This window comes from Centruroides sculpturatus, unplaced genomic scaffold, assembly GCF_000671375.1.
Source record: "Centruroides sculpturatus isolate CEXI.00-Female unplaced genomic scaffold, Cexi_2.0 scaffold104, whole genome shotgun sequence".
Taxonomy (NCBI): domain Eukaryota; kingdom Metazoa; phylum Arthropoda; class Arachnida; order Scorpiones; family Buthidae; genus Centruroides; species Centruroides sculpturatus.
The window spans coordinates 336,941-354,234 of NW_019384379.1; the positions used below are offsets into that span (position 1 = coordinate 336,941).

At 30.4% G+C, this 17,294-nt stretch overlaps 1 protein-coding gene across 1 annotated transcript in view; it reads left to right on the plus strand.

The window, feature by feature from the left end:
• Positions 1-17,294, plus strand: part of LOC111617824 (histidine--tRNA ligase, cytoplasmic-like) — a 48,955-nt gene that overhangs the window by 30,958 nt on the left and 703 nt on the right. Inside the window, exon 12 of the mRNA XM_023359135.1 lies at positions 4,850-4,896. Coding sequence (XP_023214903.1) covers positions 4,850-4,896 — 47 coding nt within the window. The remainder of the gene's footprint in view (positions 1-4,849; positions 4,897-17,294) is intronic.

The window sequence follows — 17,294 nt, forward strand, 5'->3', positions numbered from 1 at the left end:
GCTAAGACTTGTAGGCATCATCTGCCCACAAGTCTTTTGTATTTGCCTCTTTCGCTTGTCTACATGACTTCTCTCTGCTGAGCATATACCATACACTGATGCTTTTAGGTGACCTGAAAGGAAAAATCAGTAGAGTCAAGTTTGAGGAATAGGGCCACCATCAGTTGTCAAATCTCTGTGAGCTACTGATGCATGTCTACCTGAAAATGTGCTGCTATACTATTGTGCTGTACCAAATATGCTGCAGTTGCTCCAATATCAAGCTTTTAGCCATTCATCTTCTGTCTTGTGATGTATATTAAGATAGCAGTTACCAGTCAAGATGCTATGAATGAATATGGGACCAAGAAGCTGCTTGCCTCATATGTCATACCAGATATTTAGCATAAAACACACCTGGTGTCATGTATTTCATATATCAACAATCACACTGTGCCCAGTAGTGCACATTATGATAATTACACGTGCTATTTCAGGAAAAAGTGCCTTGTCAGTCTTTACAATGTGCTTAAACAGTTGTTCAGTCTGGCATAAATTTAGCATTACTTCAGGCTAATCATTGTGCATCATCCTCTGAATATTGCATCAGTTGCAGATAGCAGTTGAATTGGTAAATGTCATGGCAACATTAGTCAATATATTTAAGTATATTTTGTGTATATAGACACAAATATACTTAAATATATTAACTACTATTCAGTCTACTTTATCTTACTGCTTCATATGTGGAATTACATACTTTGATGTCACAATCTGGACTCATGCATGAATCCTGACTGTACATCAAGCAACATATTGCATTCAGAATTGTCATATGTAGATCCCAGATTTATATTTTAAAAAAAGATTTATTTTGCTTATATTTTTCACAAAAACTCAGTATATTTGCATTTTGCATGCTTGTAGTAGTTTAATATTAGATTTTATAAAATATAAACACAAATAGTTGCTTACTCCTAAAATATAAAAATTTGAAAATATTTTTCAATTTTTACATGTATTGGCAGCATTATATAGCAATTTACAGCTGTGCATTGTTGCCACTACTATTACTTTATTAAAATTATTTCATCACTGATTGAAAACTTCATGCAAACATGAAGATAATAGAATGTAAAGAGCACTGGTGGGCATAATATTTTCTTTAGTCTGAGATCTACTACAAGAAAAGTTTCATTACTTTATATTATTTAAGCAATATAAGTTATATATAACCTTAATGAAGATGCAGGTTGTGACATTTTTGTCAAAAAATTATTCTTGAAGCAATTAATAATAAATTATTTAATATATATGAAATGAAGTTTCCTCTTCAACTTCTGTCACTTCAAGCTGATTAGCTGAGTAAGCATAATTTGAAATGTTTCTATGCAGGTTTATGGAAATCCACCTCTATACTCATGTTACTTCTGTATGTACAATTTATTTACACAGAATATACAACACTTAGTACATCATGACATGTAACATATAATACACTAATGCTCTGGGATGATCTAGAACAATTCAAGATGATTTTCAGGAATTGGATATCTCCTTAAGAATCTCTACACTATGGATTCCACCTCACTTCTACTTGAGCATCTTTCTCAGAAGAGTATAATCTCTCTCTCTCTTTCTCTCATCAGTGGGCTTGCCAAGTATCTGAGATCCTAGTGCTATCAGCTCTGAGCTTTACCTTCCACTTTTGTTATCTCCAACCTTCCCTTAATTTAAATGTTTTTGGGAGGAAACTTCTTATCAGTCAGAAAGCTTTTGGTCACTAGGAGAAGCTTCTTTTTATATTTTCCTGAATTGAATGTAGGTGGTCATCCTTCCACTTGTTTATTTGTTTGATGTTTTTCTACAGCTGGAAGTAGTTTATGACAAGACTGCATTCAAGTCAAATTTAACAAAACCACAAGTCTTCCTTGTCTTCCTCTGCACTCCTGAAATTATACTTTATGCATAGAAACTTCATTTACTATTTCACTTGTTGCAATCTCCAGACTCAAAACTAAAGGATTAGAACTGGTTGATACAATGAAGATTAATGACAAAAGTTTTTGTCCATTTATCAGATACCCATGGAGAATTTGCTGCAGTTGTGCTCAAGAAATTAGAAGCAATTATAGAAAAGAATCCAGGATTCAAAATATTTCAAAAGCTAGCCAATGTTTTCCAAGAAATAAATAATCCTAAGCACTCCATTTCTTTTCTCCCAAGCCCGTCAACAAAAAACACATTTAAAGTTTTCCCCAGCAACTTCAACAGACATTGAAAGAACTTTTTCAATGCTGAAGTCTGTTCTCAGCAAAAACAGTAGAAACAGAGAAATTCAAGCTCATCAAAACCTGGAAATTATTATTAGTAACTGATCCAAAGTCTTTGTCATACTTATCATAAATTTATTGTAAAATAATAAATGAATGAGTGTTACTATTATTGTATTAATTTTTTTTTACTATCATTGTAATAAGTTCTTTATGTTTTCTAACAGCTAGGAGAATATTTAAAAAATATTTTTCCAGTGTTTAGAAAATAAAAAATAAATAAATATTTCCAACTTTTATAAAATATAAATCTGGGTCTTAGTCATATGTATAGGTTTTGATGTAGCCAGGAAGTACAGTACTTGTGGAATCTACATAAATCTTTAATTAACCTTTCCTCAGACACAATCCATGTTTTAAAATGAGCAGGCAGGTTGTGCCTGGAACAGACAGTTTTTGCTTTCAGATTAAATAATATTTACCATTGTTTTTCTTTATTATCATACATTATAATTATTTATTTGAAACAAAATAATATGTACACAAAAAACAATACAGGGAAAAAAACAGAAGGAAAATACGGGAAAAAATACAATATAATATATCACTATTTTGTACACTATTCGAATTGTCATTTCAAACATATTCAGATTCACTTTCATGATCACTTTCTAAAATTTTTTTCTGCACTTAGGTTGCCTTCATTTTCATCTTTTATAGTAGTTTTGGTATTTTGCTTCTCCTCTTCTGAAAGATCTTGAAGAATGCAAGGCATGTCTTCTAGTCTGATGAACCTATAAAAATATCATATTTGCAATTAAAAGCATAAAAGTTGTACAAGTCAGTTGCAAAAATGATCCAATTTATTCCTGTTAGTAAAAAATTTAAAATAAAAAACAAACAATGTAATAGTTGTAACTTATAATTTATCAATTATTTATAATATAAAATGTTTGATTTGATTCAAAAATAAATATTATTTTTAAATCTTAATGTTTACTAACAAAAAATGGTAAAAATTAAAGAAAAAATTGAAATGAAAACTAAAGGATTACTTACATCTTTTCCACACATCCACTATAACACAAGCGGGTACAATACATAATGAGGATGGGTTATACTTATTTCTTCTGTAAAAGCAACTGTTTTCTGAATCCAAAATACTCCTTATTCCTGTATTGTTTAGTGCACTCGTTCCTTTGAAACTACACCTACTCTTCAGGCTGATCACTTGCACTTGGAATCAGTGGTGTATGTAAGAAAAAAAATACTGTTCTGAGGATGGGGTCGTGCCTGATGAAAGGTTAATCTCTATATGAACTTTTTGTGTTAAAGTAACAAGCTACTTTACACACTAATCTGAGAAAATTGGTTATCTTCTAATATTCAATTTCTTTCAAGCTTCTTTCATTTCTTTTCATCTTCAGGGTCTTTGTCATAACTGCAACATTTGGTTTTGAATAAATATCAAAAGAATTCAATGATGTATGCATTTTCAAAAGTTTTTGTTCTATTATTTGTTTTTATTATTATTCCCACTGTCTGTCTGTCGTTTGTTAATCTCAAGAACAAAGATGAAAATTGAGAGCATACATGGAAAGCTTAAGAGCCAGAGACCCTGATTAACTATATATGAACTTCTGGTCTGGACTAGAAGTCATTGTGATTTGAATTCAAAAGTTTCTTGAGAATGGAGTTAGATACATGAAAATTGAGAACAGATATGGAAAGCTTATACTGTGTATTAAAATGTGATTTGTCACAATGCTGGGCTGAAATTTTTAATATCACAATAAGTAATTGCTCCTTTGTTCTATTTTTCATTTTTTTAAAAAGCATTCTAAACTTTTATATAGACAGATTATACAAAGCACCCTCCCTTAGTAGTTTTCTTTTAATTAAATTATTTCTTTTCTTTCATTTTCTCTCTTGGTTACCTATTTAGTTTAGTATTAACTAGCTGTTGGTAATACATCTCCATGTTTCAAAAGTGATGTTAATCACTTTTGAATCCCTACCATTCTCCCAAATCCATGTCTTTTCTACTGTTCTGATATTTTCCCCATCCCTTACTTCTTCCAATAAGTTCACATTTTTCAAACAATTTTTTTGCTGACATTGCCACAGTGCTATACCAGTTAGCAAATTGCTTGATATTAGCTCTTTAATAAGAACCTCAAAAATGTATGCTACTACATGATTTGTCAGGATAAGATTTTAATTTCTATCTTGTTTTCAGATTTGGAAAACATGCATATTGCTGTGAAGTACAATGAATGAATTAATTTTAATTTATTATACTGTAACTAATGCACCATATGCATATACTCATGCTATGCTAGAAAAATCTCTTTTGCACTACATAAATGTTAAAGTGAACATCCTATAAATAATTCAAGCGAATGAAATTCTTTCATTTTAATAAAATTAATTTATATCTAGTATTTTTTACTTTGTTAAATTGAAATTATTGATTGTATTCAATTCATTTATAATTACTGAAATATAAAATTTTAACAATTTTATATTTTAGTAATTGAAATATAAAATTTTAACAATTTTATATTTCAATTATTTACTTTCCTTTTGTTATTTAGACAGAACAATCTTATAAAGAAAATCCAAAATTTATACATCAAGTTCAGTATTNATATTTTTTATTTCATAAAGCAGATGTAACAATTATTTACAAACTGTATAATTATTTTTCTAATTATGTGAAGATACTTATGTAATTTCCTATTTTCTGCTTTTTTGTGTATCTTAATTGTGTAGAGACTTTTACAATTTATTATTAAATTATTATTATTAAACGTTCCAAGAATTTTTTAAATGTATGACTTGACTGACTCGCAACTCTAAGAAATTTTTTTGATCTGATTACCTGAACTTGAATTTGCCAATTACTTCATTATTGCTTGAACTCAATATGAGACTAAAATTGGATTCTGAGATTTTTTTTCCTTTTTATTTTTTTGAGTGACTGACAATTGCTTTCTGTCATATTTTCATTTCTATAGCATCATGCCATTTTTCTTCTTCTTCTGCAGAGCTTTTGTTATCATCAGTGTTACCCTCAATAACTTGACATAATAGTGTAAAAAAAAAAGAGAAAAACAGAAAATATATTATCATTACCCAAATTGTCAAAAAAAAAGATTTTTTTAAAGAAATTTTGATTAAACAAATCTTTTATTTGATTTAAAGATATCTTTTGTAATTTTGAAAATGTTTGTTCTAATTGTAGAGTATGAAGTTAAATAAACTTTGTATTTTGCTTTTGTAAATTGGGAAATAATTTTAAATCATATGAGTTAATTATGTTAGAAAAGCTTCAAATACAGTTTGAATTGTATGTATTTGTTTATTCTGTTTATTAACTTACTCTGTTTGGTCTGTGTCTAGATATCTTGTAACTCAATTTTCACCCATTTTCCAGTTTCTGATCTAGTTGAAACTTTGCATTCATATGCAAAGTTTCAACTCAAATACATTTATTGGCAATTAGCAAATAATTAAAATTTATAAATAAAATCTGATAATAGTTGGTGCTACATATATCTTAATAAATTATGACTGTCCTTTAAGTCATGCAAAAGCAGTAAGCCTTTGTCCTTTTTAGTTTTAGGCCAAAGCTTTTAATCATGTGACCATGATATTTTATGCCTGAGCAGGTTGTAAAACCAGCGTAAAAGTGAGTTGAGCAGGTTGCAAAACCAGCGTAAAAGTGAGTTCAACTTTTGACGCAAATATGGCCGTAAAACAGTACCATCCACCAATCAGAAGTTAGTTAAATCTAGGTCATTGTGACATGGTGCAAAAATGGTGGAAAATGAGCTTTTGTGTATGTTCTCTCATGGCTACTCTAGAATAGATCTGGAAAGATTTATCAAAGACATCCGAAAGTATTCGTGTATCTACAACAAGAGGTATCTTGATTATAATAATAGATGCCTAAAACACATGATATGGATGGCCAAAGGAAAATCCTTCAATTTAGAGGAGTATATAATAAAAAAGCTAAGCTTTTATTATATACTCCTCTATATATAGTGCTGTATATTATCTTAATAATACGATAATAAAAGTTAATATATGAAAGTAAAGATATTATTTTTACTACATTTGTAATTACAGTACAGAAAAAACTTGTAGAATATAATCATTGTCTTTATATTGATATATCACATATACAACCGTCTTTCGTTTCTACCAATTCACGTGTGAAGAAGTATTTACTTTCGATACTTGGGGCAGCACCATAAAAACTTCACTAGCTGGACCAGACACAAACGCAAATAGGTCACATGATTAAAAGTTTTTACGGCAAAGGTTTTTACACTAGTGGAGTCTTGGCCTTACTGTCAAGATAAAATCTTATAATTCAGTTTTTCACTCACTTTCCAATTAAATGCTAAACCGAGAATAATTTTGATAATTCACTGTTCCACATATAAAAACTAAAAAGTAGAAAATGGAAAATAAAAATAAAAAAAATTTACAGAAATGTTGTTTTATTCTCATAAAGGCACTAAAAAGTAAAAAAAAAATTTTCAACTTTCACATTATTCTTGATATTATGCCAAAAATAAGTGCATTGGGTCCATGGACAGTCCATAAAAAATTTCTAGAAAGTTATAATTATAAGTGCTAAGAATATTTCTAAACATAAGTGATTGATGCTTTCATTTTTGGTCACATATTACCCAGAATAATGTGAAAGCTGAAAAAAATTAATGTTTTACTTTTTAGTGCATTTATATAAATCAAAAGCTTTTCTTTAAAATTTAAAAAAATATTTTTTATTTCATAAAGCAGATGTAACAATTATTTACAAACTGTATAATTATTTTTCTAATTATGTGAAGATACTTATGTAATTTCCTATTTTCTGCTTTTTTGTGTATCTTTATTGTGTAGAGACTTTTAATTTTTGTAAAGTATATATGGTCCTTGGTATATGTATTAATAATTATTTGCAAGAATTATTGTAATGCTAATTTAATATTTTTTTATATAACATACAATGCCTTTGTAGTGGATATCTGTCTTATTACTAAAAAATGATTGATGATGGATATGCATAATGCAAAAGCAATTTTTATGGAGTTTCCTTAAGTCAATTCTACTTCTGTGATACCTAAAGGTTGCTGTCTAATAAACAACACAAAATATAGATACAACATCAAACATAACAAAACAATACAACAGATACCTCATCTTGTTTGTGGATGTTATAAAACTCTACACATCCACCTATGTACAGTTAAATCATCTATTTAAATATTACACATTTTCTACTGACGTACAAATGTAGTTTACTAGAAAAATGCAAAACACTTCACATAGAAAAAGGAATCTGAAGAAGGAAGACTTTGCACTTGGAAATGAAGACATTGTTGAATCCAAGGATGAGGGCAAAGTCTATGAATATTTATGATTCAAAATTCACAGAAAACACACATATAAAAGAGCAATTAACAAAAGAATACAACAACAGATTAAACATAGTAATGAGATAAATGAATGCAATAAGCACATATTTATTTGTAGAAGCCATGTAGAAAACTGTTTTCCATGGCAAGCATTCAACAAAGTTGTCTCACCAACACTCCAAAGTGTTGTGAGACAACTTTGTTGAATGCTTGTGAGATGGAAGCACATATAAGTTTTTTTGCACATGGCCACATATGACATACCCTAATTCTTCCTTGTAAAGAGGAAAGATTTCACAGATATAATAAATCTTTACTGTAGACAAATATAGACACTTCAAGAACATTTCTACAAAATCAAAAGCATCACAAATACACAAAGTTATATCTCTCACAGACAAAAATAATACTTCATTAAATTTACACAACACTAATCTAGGTAACATAGTACATAAAAGACAGACAGTGCTGAGCTTGGAAGGAACTCTCATGATAGGTCTCTATAATGATTTCAGCCAGGGTCATGTTGACAAAGCTGAATCAAATTGCAAGCTAGCTTAGGATTCCTCTTTAAAGAGACATCTTGAATTTGAATTTTATTTTCCATGACTTGATCACTTTGTTTTCTCTTTCATATTTTTCTATACAGGTGTCCACTTAAATATCTGACCAAGGACAAAAGAGATTTTTCCAGCATTGCATGCATATATATGCATATGGTGCATGTTTGTTCCAACATTAAAATAACTAAAGGGAATCAATTTAAGATGATTTAGCATAACATACAAATAATCTCTGACTGAAAATAAAGATAATATTGCAGAAATTGATACAAAAATTGAGTTTTATTTTGTTAGAGAACATGTTCAGAACAACTGTCTTCAGCAGTAATAGAAAGATATAGATGTTGAGCATGGTATTATGGATAACAGTTAGCTATCTTTTTCTTCCTTCCTGAGTATGAGTCTGCAGCCCTAGCCTCTTGTTCTTCGAAGGAAATTAATTTTTTTGTATGCTGTCATTGCTCTGGTTTTGTCATCATTTCTTAGTTTGCCCAAAAAAATATACTTTGCCAAGCTTCATTTGGAATGTGGCAATCTACACATGTGATCCTAGGACTTTGAGATCTGAAAATTGAAGGCTCCAGGTTTTTGAGATGTGGTGGTACCAAATGACAAAAATACCTTGGACAAACAAATTAAAAAATCTAGAAACATCTTTCCTGGCTGTTATGAGATTTTGTTATAAAAAATTTTTTATATTATTAATTATTATAAAATGGCAGAAAGCTTAATTTTGAAGGTTGAGATGAGTTTTGTAAAAAAAAAAAAAATGTAAATGCTAATAACAAATAAAATCTTCATTAAGTCCAACTCTTCTTGAGATATGATATGACTGCCCCTCTATCTCTTCACCCCCTCAACCTTAACCACCAAAATTTAATAGCATTAATGCTCCTTATACATAAGTGACCATGCCAAATTTTGGTTTTTAATCTTTACCCTATCCTGAGATATTAAACAAAATAGATGCCAACACACACAAATCCATACATAATTGCAGAATTTTTCCCTTTTTCGACTTTTGTGGGGTTCAGGGTGTCTCAAAACATGCAGATTTGCAAAAAACTTGGAGGATCAAATTTGGTGCAATTCCAATACTTTCCCTTTATATGTGTACATAACAGAAAGAAAGAAAATGAGAATGTTGTCAAATTAATTAGTGAAAAATACAACATTCTAAAATATATTGAAAAAAGAAGAATCAATGTGATTAGCCATTTGATTTGACATTCTAATTGAATTAATACATTTCTGGAAAGATATATGGAAAAATACTAGAAAAGTTTATGGACACCATTAGGCAAGGAAGACCCTATTTCACTATTGAAAACCTGGTCCTGAAAAGACTAATGATTGACACAAACTTGCTGCTCACCAACTTTCAGATTGAGGAAGAAGATGCATATTGTAATTAGAAGTTGGTTTGTTTTCTGTTTACTAACTATATTAATTAAGTTATTAACAAAAAGATGGTATTTTTAATTAATTAATTGTGGTATTATTAATTAACACAAAGATTTACAGAAAAATGTTAGAGATGACAATGTTTTAAGCCACCAAAAATCATGATGAGGAAGTATTTTAATTTTGTGTAGAATTGATTTTATCTTTTATTGTTAATTTTTCTTAAAATCACATACAGCACTTTATTTTTGTCAAGAAAACTGTTTTTGATCACAAACATTAATTTTTTTTATTTAATTTATTATTAATTCACTTTAACTTTATTATAAAATTGAAATTAATTTGATGATATTTGACCAAGCATCTCCAAAGAAAGTTTGTTTTAGTTTTGCTTTTTGAGATCCAATGACTCAAATGTGAGTTGTGGTTAAATATGAATAAACTTACAAGTTATTTTTATACAATGTGTGTTTATTGCCTTTGCAGTATTACATATACAGGTATACCTCGAGTTACGTCGTTCTCAATTATACGTCATTTGTCAAAAAATATATGAAAAAATAAAAATCAAGTTGTCATTTTATTCAACTTTATGTCCATCTGCCACAAATATTCGAGTTGTAATATCACTAGAAAAGTGTTATAGCACATAAAATCATATTAAATTATGTACATTTACAGTAAATGTTAATATAAATCCTATAGAACAAAACATGAAAACATCTGTGTTTCTGTGTTGTCTTATTTAGCGGTCTTTAAGTGCTCAATATTGGTGTTTTCCAGGGTAGTTCCAATATCTACCATTTGGCGTTGTTGTCAGCGCCATTTGATGTTGGTAAATTTAATATAAATTAGTTTATTTTCTACTGTCGCAAGATAATTTTAATAACTGTATTTGTTATTTAACCTTACAAAATCACCTTATTTTATAATGTCTTAGAGCAAACCACATTCACAAATAAAAAGTCCACAATGTACTATAAACATCACCAAATTGTAAACATGTACATTTACAAGTATTGTACTGTACGTTCATGAATTCGTAAATTTAGATTACTTGTTTTCTGTACTATATTAAAAACTAAAATTTATTTGTTTGTAAGCTTAAAATAGATTCTTATTAACCATATATTATTAAAAATTCATTTATAAATAAAATACAGAACTGGTTATTTGTGATTTATCCTAGTGACAAGTAAATTTGGAGACAAGTAAATTCGACTTACTTCGTTTTCTGACTTAAGTCACATCTCCTGGAACCAATTACCGATGTAAGACAAGGTATACCTGTAATATTTAATTGTTATACCATGCCAATATCAGTGAGTGTGGCTCTTGGTTGGGACTTAACAATAATTTTTTAATATACTAGTTTTGACCATTATAAATACAGTGTATTGTAACTTGGGGACTGACCATAGTTTTCTGAGAATTATATATAGAGAGGCAGAATGAGCAGTAACATGTGCAACTTTTATACAAGTTCAATTTCAAATGTCCAATAATTTCAATTAAAGTATAGATTGATGTACAGAAAATAAATGGGAGAATTAAAGGTGAAATATATATGTCTTTGGTGGTTTCAGGAAAAGTTATGATGACTGATTAAAAAATCTTTAGTATGAAAAATCCTTTGCACATAATCAAACTACTGTATTCTTGGTAAGTTTAGACAAAGAAAACTTGGATGTGTTCAAATTAAAAACAGCAGATAACTGACATTTCCTTTCAAATTGACTTTTAAAAATAAGTAACCTGCAGATTATCTGCATAAAATTGCAGTAATATATCAATTTGTTGATTTTATAATTTTCATGTATTAAAATCAAAGATTTCCCAAATAAATTCTTTTCTGTATTTTGATTTTCTTGAAAAACTACTTGTCATCTAAAAACATATACAAAAGATATACTATCATTTTTAAAAGCTTTCTTGATCACATTAAAATTTTTATTATTGATTAATTAACTATAAATTTTATTTTCATTTTATGAAATTCACTGTTTAAATTTGAAATTTTTGATGGTAAATATAAATCATAGATGATGACAACTAATGAATAAATAAAGCTACATTCATATCAACTTGTTTAAATATTTGTCATAATCAGAGTTTCAAACTAGCAAAGATTCTGGTGAGAAATTACAATATCATTAGTGATGTATGCATAATGCATAATTTTAAGTATAAATAAAATACAGTAATTCCTCCATTTATGTGCTTTCCATTTACACAAATTTACATTAATGCAGTTGAAAAATTTTTAAATTTTAAGTATCAACTTTATGGAAATAAATGATAGTTACATCTAAAAGTGTTTTTTTTTTTTTAATTATCAGTGACCTCTTATATAGATGTACAGTATACTTAAAGAAACTTTAGTTAAAACTTTTCTTCCCTTGTAAGGGTAAATACTGTATTTGAGAGTATGGAGCAGATCTCTATTTTAAACAGCTACCCTTGGCTCCATTTATGTGATTTTTATTTACATGCTGGTTTTGTGGAACCAATTACTGATGAAAATGGAAGAATTACTGTATACTAATTAATAAAAATAATTCAAATACTATGTGACTTATATTACATTAAAATAGATAATATTTAAATTTTTATAAATTAGGTTGAAATTTCAAGAGAAAGATTAATAGAAGAACTTAAGCTTCATCTAAATAATAAATGAGTTGTTTGTGATATAAATATTATTGTTTACATTGTATGATTTAAAAAGTTTAGATTTCTTATTAAATTATGTATAAAATTAAATACTTTTGTAATATTTTGAACAATAAGATAAAATTATGTAGATAGAAATGAATGAAGAATGGATTTAATAAACTATATTATGTTTTCAAGTTTTGTTAAAATATTTAGATTTTTTTCCGGTATTCAAGAGCTCTATGTATCATTTATGATGTCCATAGATGGCACAAAGGATTTGAAGTTGTTTGTAAACATTCTATCATCATATTACTTGCTGCTTAACTTCATTCTTTTTGTCTATAATTTTCGTGAATTAAATAAAACAGTACAGTATTGTTGTTTCTTAAAATAGCTACAGGTTACAACAATAGTTATTTAAATTAATAACTTTCATTTACAGAAGAAAAGCAATTAAGTCTTAATTTTCATTTAAAAGTAGCGTGATAATTGCCTTTAGAACTCTGTCCAAATCCTACTATTTCTAAGTTAAAATAATTTGAAACAAATATGGACAATTATAGACACATTTTTGATTTAAAGAAAATTTCGTTTTAAATGAAATAACCCAGTGTTATGCACAAATAATTTTGCTTACGAATATATATTTTTTACTACATTATGTATACGTTTATTTATTTAACAATGAAACACTCGTATAATCAATTTAAAAAGGTTTTAATTTTGACATGTACACTTATTATTGCGTGGGTTTCTTTCGAATATAATTTATTTAATAACTTTCGAAAATTTTCGCGGCACACCTATGGTCTCGCGGGAACCGGTTGAAAGTCACTGCCTTAGACTGTCATGGCGGCGCCTACTTTCTTTGGCTTCAGACGGCGGGTCTAGTTTCCACGTTAAGTTTTATCCGATTTGGGGTCTACAGTAGTAGTTATGTGTCGTTGGGAGGATAATTATTAATTCCATTTGTAAATTTGAATATGCTGATTGCATCAACATTAAATGGACTTAATATTTTGAAAATTTCCTTATATCTTTGCACATTTGAGAATCTGTCTTGGAATGCCTTTAGCAAATTTTGTGACTTCGCTTGCATATTTCGAAAAAATCTTTGTGGTCACTATTAGTCATTTAATAGAGTGAAATGGATGACATTATTTGACCTCAATTGACTTTCATAAAGCTTGAGTTTCAATATGAACGCTTTTATATCTTGATAACAGTCTGTATTCAATTTATTTTTATCTTGAAGATTCTGATTTAGTTCATTTAATTTCATTGTTATTCTTATTCTACTCCCTTGGTTCATATGGAGACTATAGCCTGATACGCTTTTTCTCCGAGAGACGAGTTATTGATCGCTATGCGACCGAAGAGCCGGCCGTATCTAACGGCTTATACGCACGCGCGGGAAATAATGCCTTCCGGGAGGACTTTTAAGGGGAACTGGCCTCCTATTCAGTCGTTATTGGCAAGGAGAAAACCCGGAAAACTCCTTGCAGCCAGCCTGTCCGATCGCGGCGCGAACCCACGACCGAACTTCCCAGTGTTTAGGGTCTGGTCACCGCTATGAGCGGCTACGGAGACCACTCGCCCACTGGTGGGGGCAATTTCATTGTTATATCCATTAGAAAACATAAATCTAATTTTAGCGTAAAATAGTAAATCACTGTATTCAGATTCGAGTTCGTGAAGACATTTTTGAAACTGACGATGCTTCAATGAATTATTCTTAATTGAATTAATTGTAGTAATCATTGGCGTGTCTGACAAAAATCAATAGTTCGAATAGATACGATTACACAAAATAAAGCTTTTTTAAAAATCTTATTTACTCGTATATAAGTATTTATGGTCCATCGTTTTCATATCGACTTACTAATTTGTTACATGAGCTTTTGCTGACTTCGTTCATGCACGATATATTTGTTACTATTAATAATACGCGTCTTATAGATCAAGGGTGGGCAACCTTTTTTATAACATGGGCCAGAATAAATTTTACGTTTTTTCCACGGGCCATAGTAGTTAATTGACACCTTGTGACCTGTAAATTTTTACTTAGCAAATATGAAATAAATAAATAAAAAGAAATTAATTACTACAGTCGACCCCCCCTATAACACTGTTGATTATTCCGTTTTATATGAATTCCATGTTGTATGAGTCACTTAGATTTTACAAATGCGTGTGCCGGGCTGTGAACGGCTCACCTATTTGTAAAATCTAAGTGACTTTAAACACAATAAAAACAGCACTATGTAGTTGGATACGACAGACATTACATTTTCTAATTGCATAGCTTTTGCACATAGATTTTCTTGATGGATGATGCGATGAGATATAAATAATTTAGAAAAATTCTGTTCTCCCATTTTTTGTTTGAATAAGGAAATGACTCCCTTATTTTTTCCTGTCATTGCTGCCGCAACACTTCAGAAAATAATATTCAATTTAAACTAGACGAATTACATCGAAAAATATTTATTTATAATTTCTTCTAAACATCTCGCGGGCCGGATAGAAACTTTTCGCGGGCCGTAGCTGGCCCGCGGGCCGGGGGTTGCCCACCGTTGTTATAGATGAAACTGAACTACAGTACATTGCTTCAGTTAATAAAGTAGCGCGCTCATTGACTGAGATCGGACTAGCATAGAAACAATTGACATGAATGAGCAGAGTTGTTAGCGCGCACTGAATCAGTAGTTTGATCTCTTCGTGGAATTTGCTACTTCGAAAAACTATGGAGTGAGCTGATCCAACCAGAACAGAGTCGAAGCAGTTTACCTAACGCTTTTTTTTCTTTTTACTTTTTCTGCCATGTGGTCAGTGCCGGCCCGAGGCAAGTTTTAGGATGGAGCACGATCCTATTATGGCGCTCCCCTTGGTTGCCCCTAATTTATACCCTTTAATTTTCTTTACCACTGAAGCGTCCCCAAGGACTTAGCGCCTGGAGCGGCTGCTCCGTTCGCCCTATGGTAGGGCCGGCTCTGCCTGTGGTCACTAAGAGGACCTATTTTTGCAAGCTCGTTATGGATTCGGCAAGACCCACAACGGGACGGCTGGGTGATGAGGTACGGGGCCGACATATCTGGACGGCTCAACCCCGTAAAATTCCTGGGGATTATTTGACCCGTCCGTAATCGATCCCGGGTCCCACAGCGGTAGAATATCACCTTGACTGCTCGGCCATCCTGTCGTCCGTAAGGTCATTTGTCATTGGCTGATATCGGACACACACGATCTATTCGCTCAGGGCGTTTTACTATCTAAATCCACTTGCGTGCAATAAGATTTTTCTTTTAATTTTATGAATAACAAAACGTAAAATACATAGATAACTGCACATTTCAGACGGGCCGTGGAGAAACTTCAAATGGGAGCATGCGGCTCGCGGGGTACGTATTGGACGTGGAGGATGTACTGTACTAGCACATTAAGGCTTACTTGTAACTTCTTTGATTATGCACGCGATCTCCAGCAGATGGCATTAAAACTTAGTGCTCTCTCTACGGGAAGATCCTTTTCCAAAAATTCTGGATAACAAAAGCAGGTAGAACCAAACAATTTTTTGCTATAGAATCCTATTTAATCCGTCTATTAACATACAGTTCGGAATTTTGAAAATCGTACGTTAGTAGACGGGTTAAATAGGATTTTACAGCAAAAAATTGGTTCTACCTGCTTTTGTTATCCAGAATTTTTGGAAAAGGATCTTCCCGTAGAGGGAGCACTGAATTTTTAATGCCATCTGCTGGATATCGCGTGCGTAACCGAAGAGATTACAATCATCTTTAACGTTATTAAGACTAGCCATGATTTTAACTATTCTCTGGTGGGTTAAATGTATAGCATTCGTTTAAAACACAATTGTACTATTGGTATTTTAAGCCTATTGTTTGATTTATCATTTCAAAGATATTGACGAATCAGACAAATGTGTCCAACTCTATTTCATTAATTTTAGTTCGTAAGTTATCGATCCAGGGTGGATCTACATAAGGACTAATAGGGCTTAAACCCTGGGCCCCAAGTGTCAAGGGCCCACAAAAATTGAATTATCATCATAAATTTTTAATAGTTTTTCATTAAAATATATTTCAACTCTGATTTTGATGTAAGTAAAAATGAATTTTAAACCCCAATTTAAAGATTTTTAATCTAACAAATAATGGGGCCCCATTGGATTTCAATAAGCCCTAGGCCCCGAAAAACCTAGATCCGCCCCCGTATTGATCTGAGATTGTTTAGTTTCTGTCTCTTAACATAGATTAATAATAAAAACTGTAAAGTTATTCGTTTTCAAACGCGCGTGATTTTAAAAAAGATCAATAAAGGTCAGTAAACAGAAACATGACACCTAAAATACGTCAGTCCTGTAAGTGTAAATGAAACCCTTTTGTTATTTTTTTAGATTTCACAAATTATATTGTTTATCGAAAAAAGAATGACATTATATAATTTAAAACTAACATTTTATTTGTTGTAAAGTTAACTTAGGTGAGTTGAAAATTTGTAATTTAACTTATGTAATTAATTCAGATAGAGATTATTATTATTATTATAAAGTTATGAATTATTTAGATCGGTCAATATCTAAGTTCATAGGATAACCTAAAAAATGAATATTAAAGTAGATATTCATAGAATGGGAATTTAATAATGTACTGTACATTACATAGAATCCCTGTTTTACGCTTAACTGATTCTATCGCTAACAAGTTTCCGTAAATCGAATTCTTGTTTTTTATAGGTTCTGTTATAAATTGAAGTTTTATTCTTAGAAATAACAAAAATTTGCTACATTTTATGAATCATAGCAGAAAATTATATACAGTAAGCGTCAAAATCCTCCCAAAGTTCGTATGTACAGTAATACCCCGACTTACGCTACCCCGACTTACGCGAATCCGGAGTTACGTGATTTTCAAATCTCGTCGATTCGTCTTTTGTTTGAGCGCCACGCAACTCTTAATTAC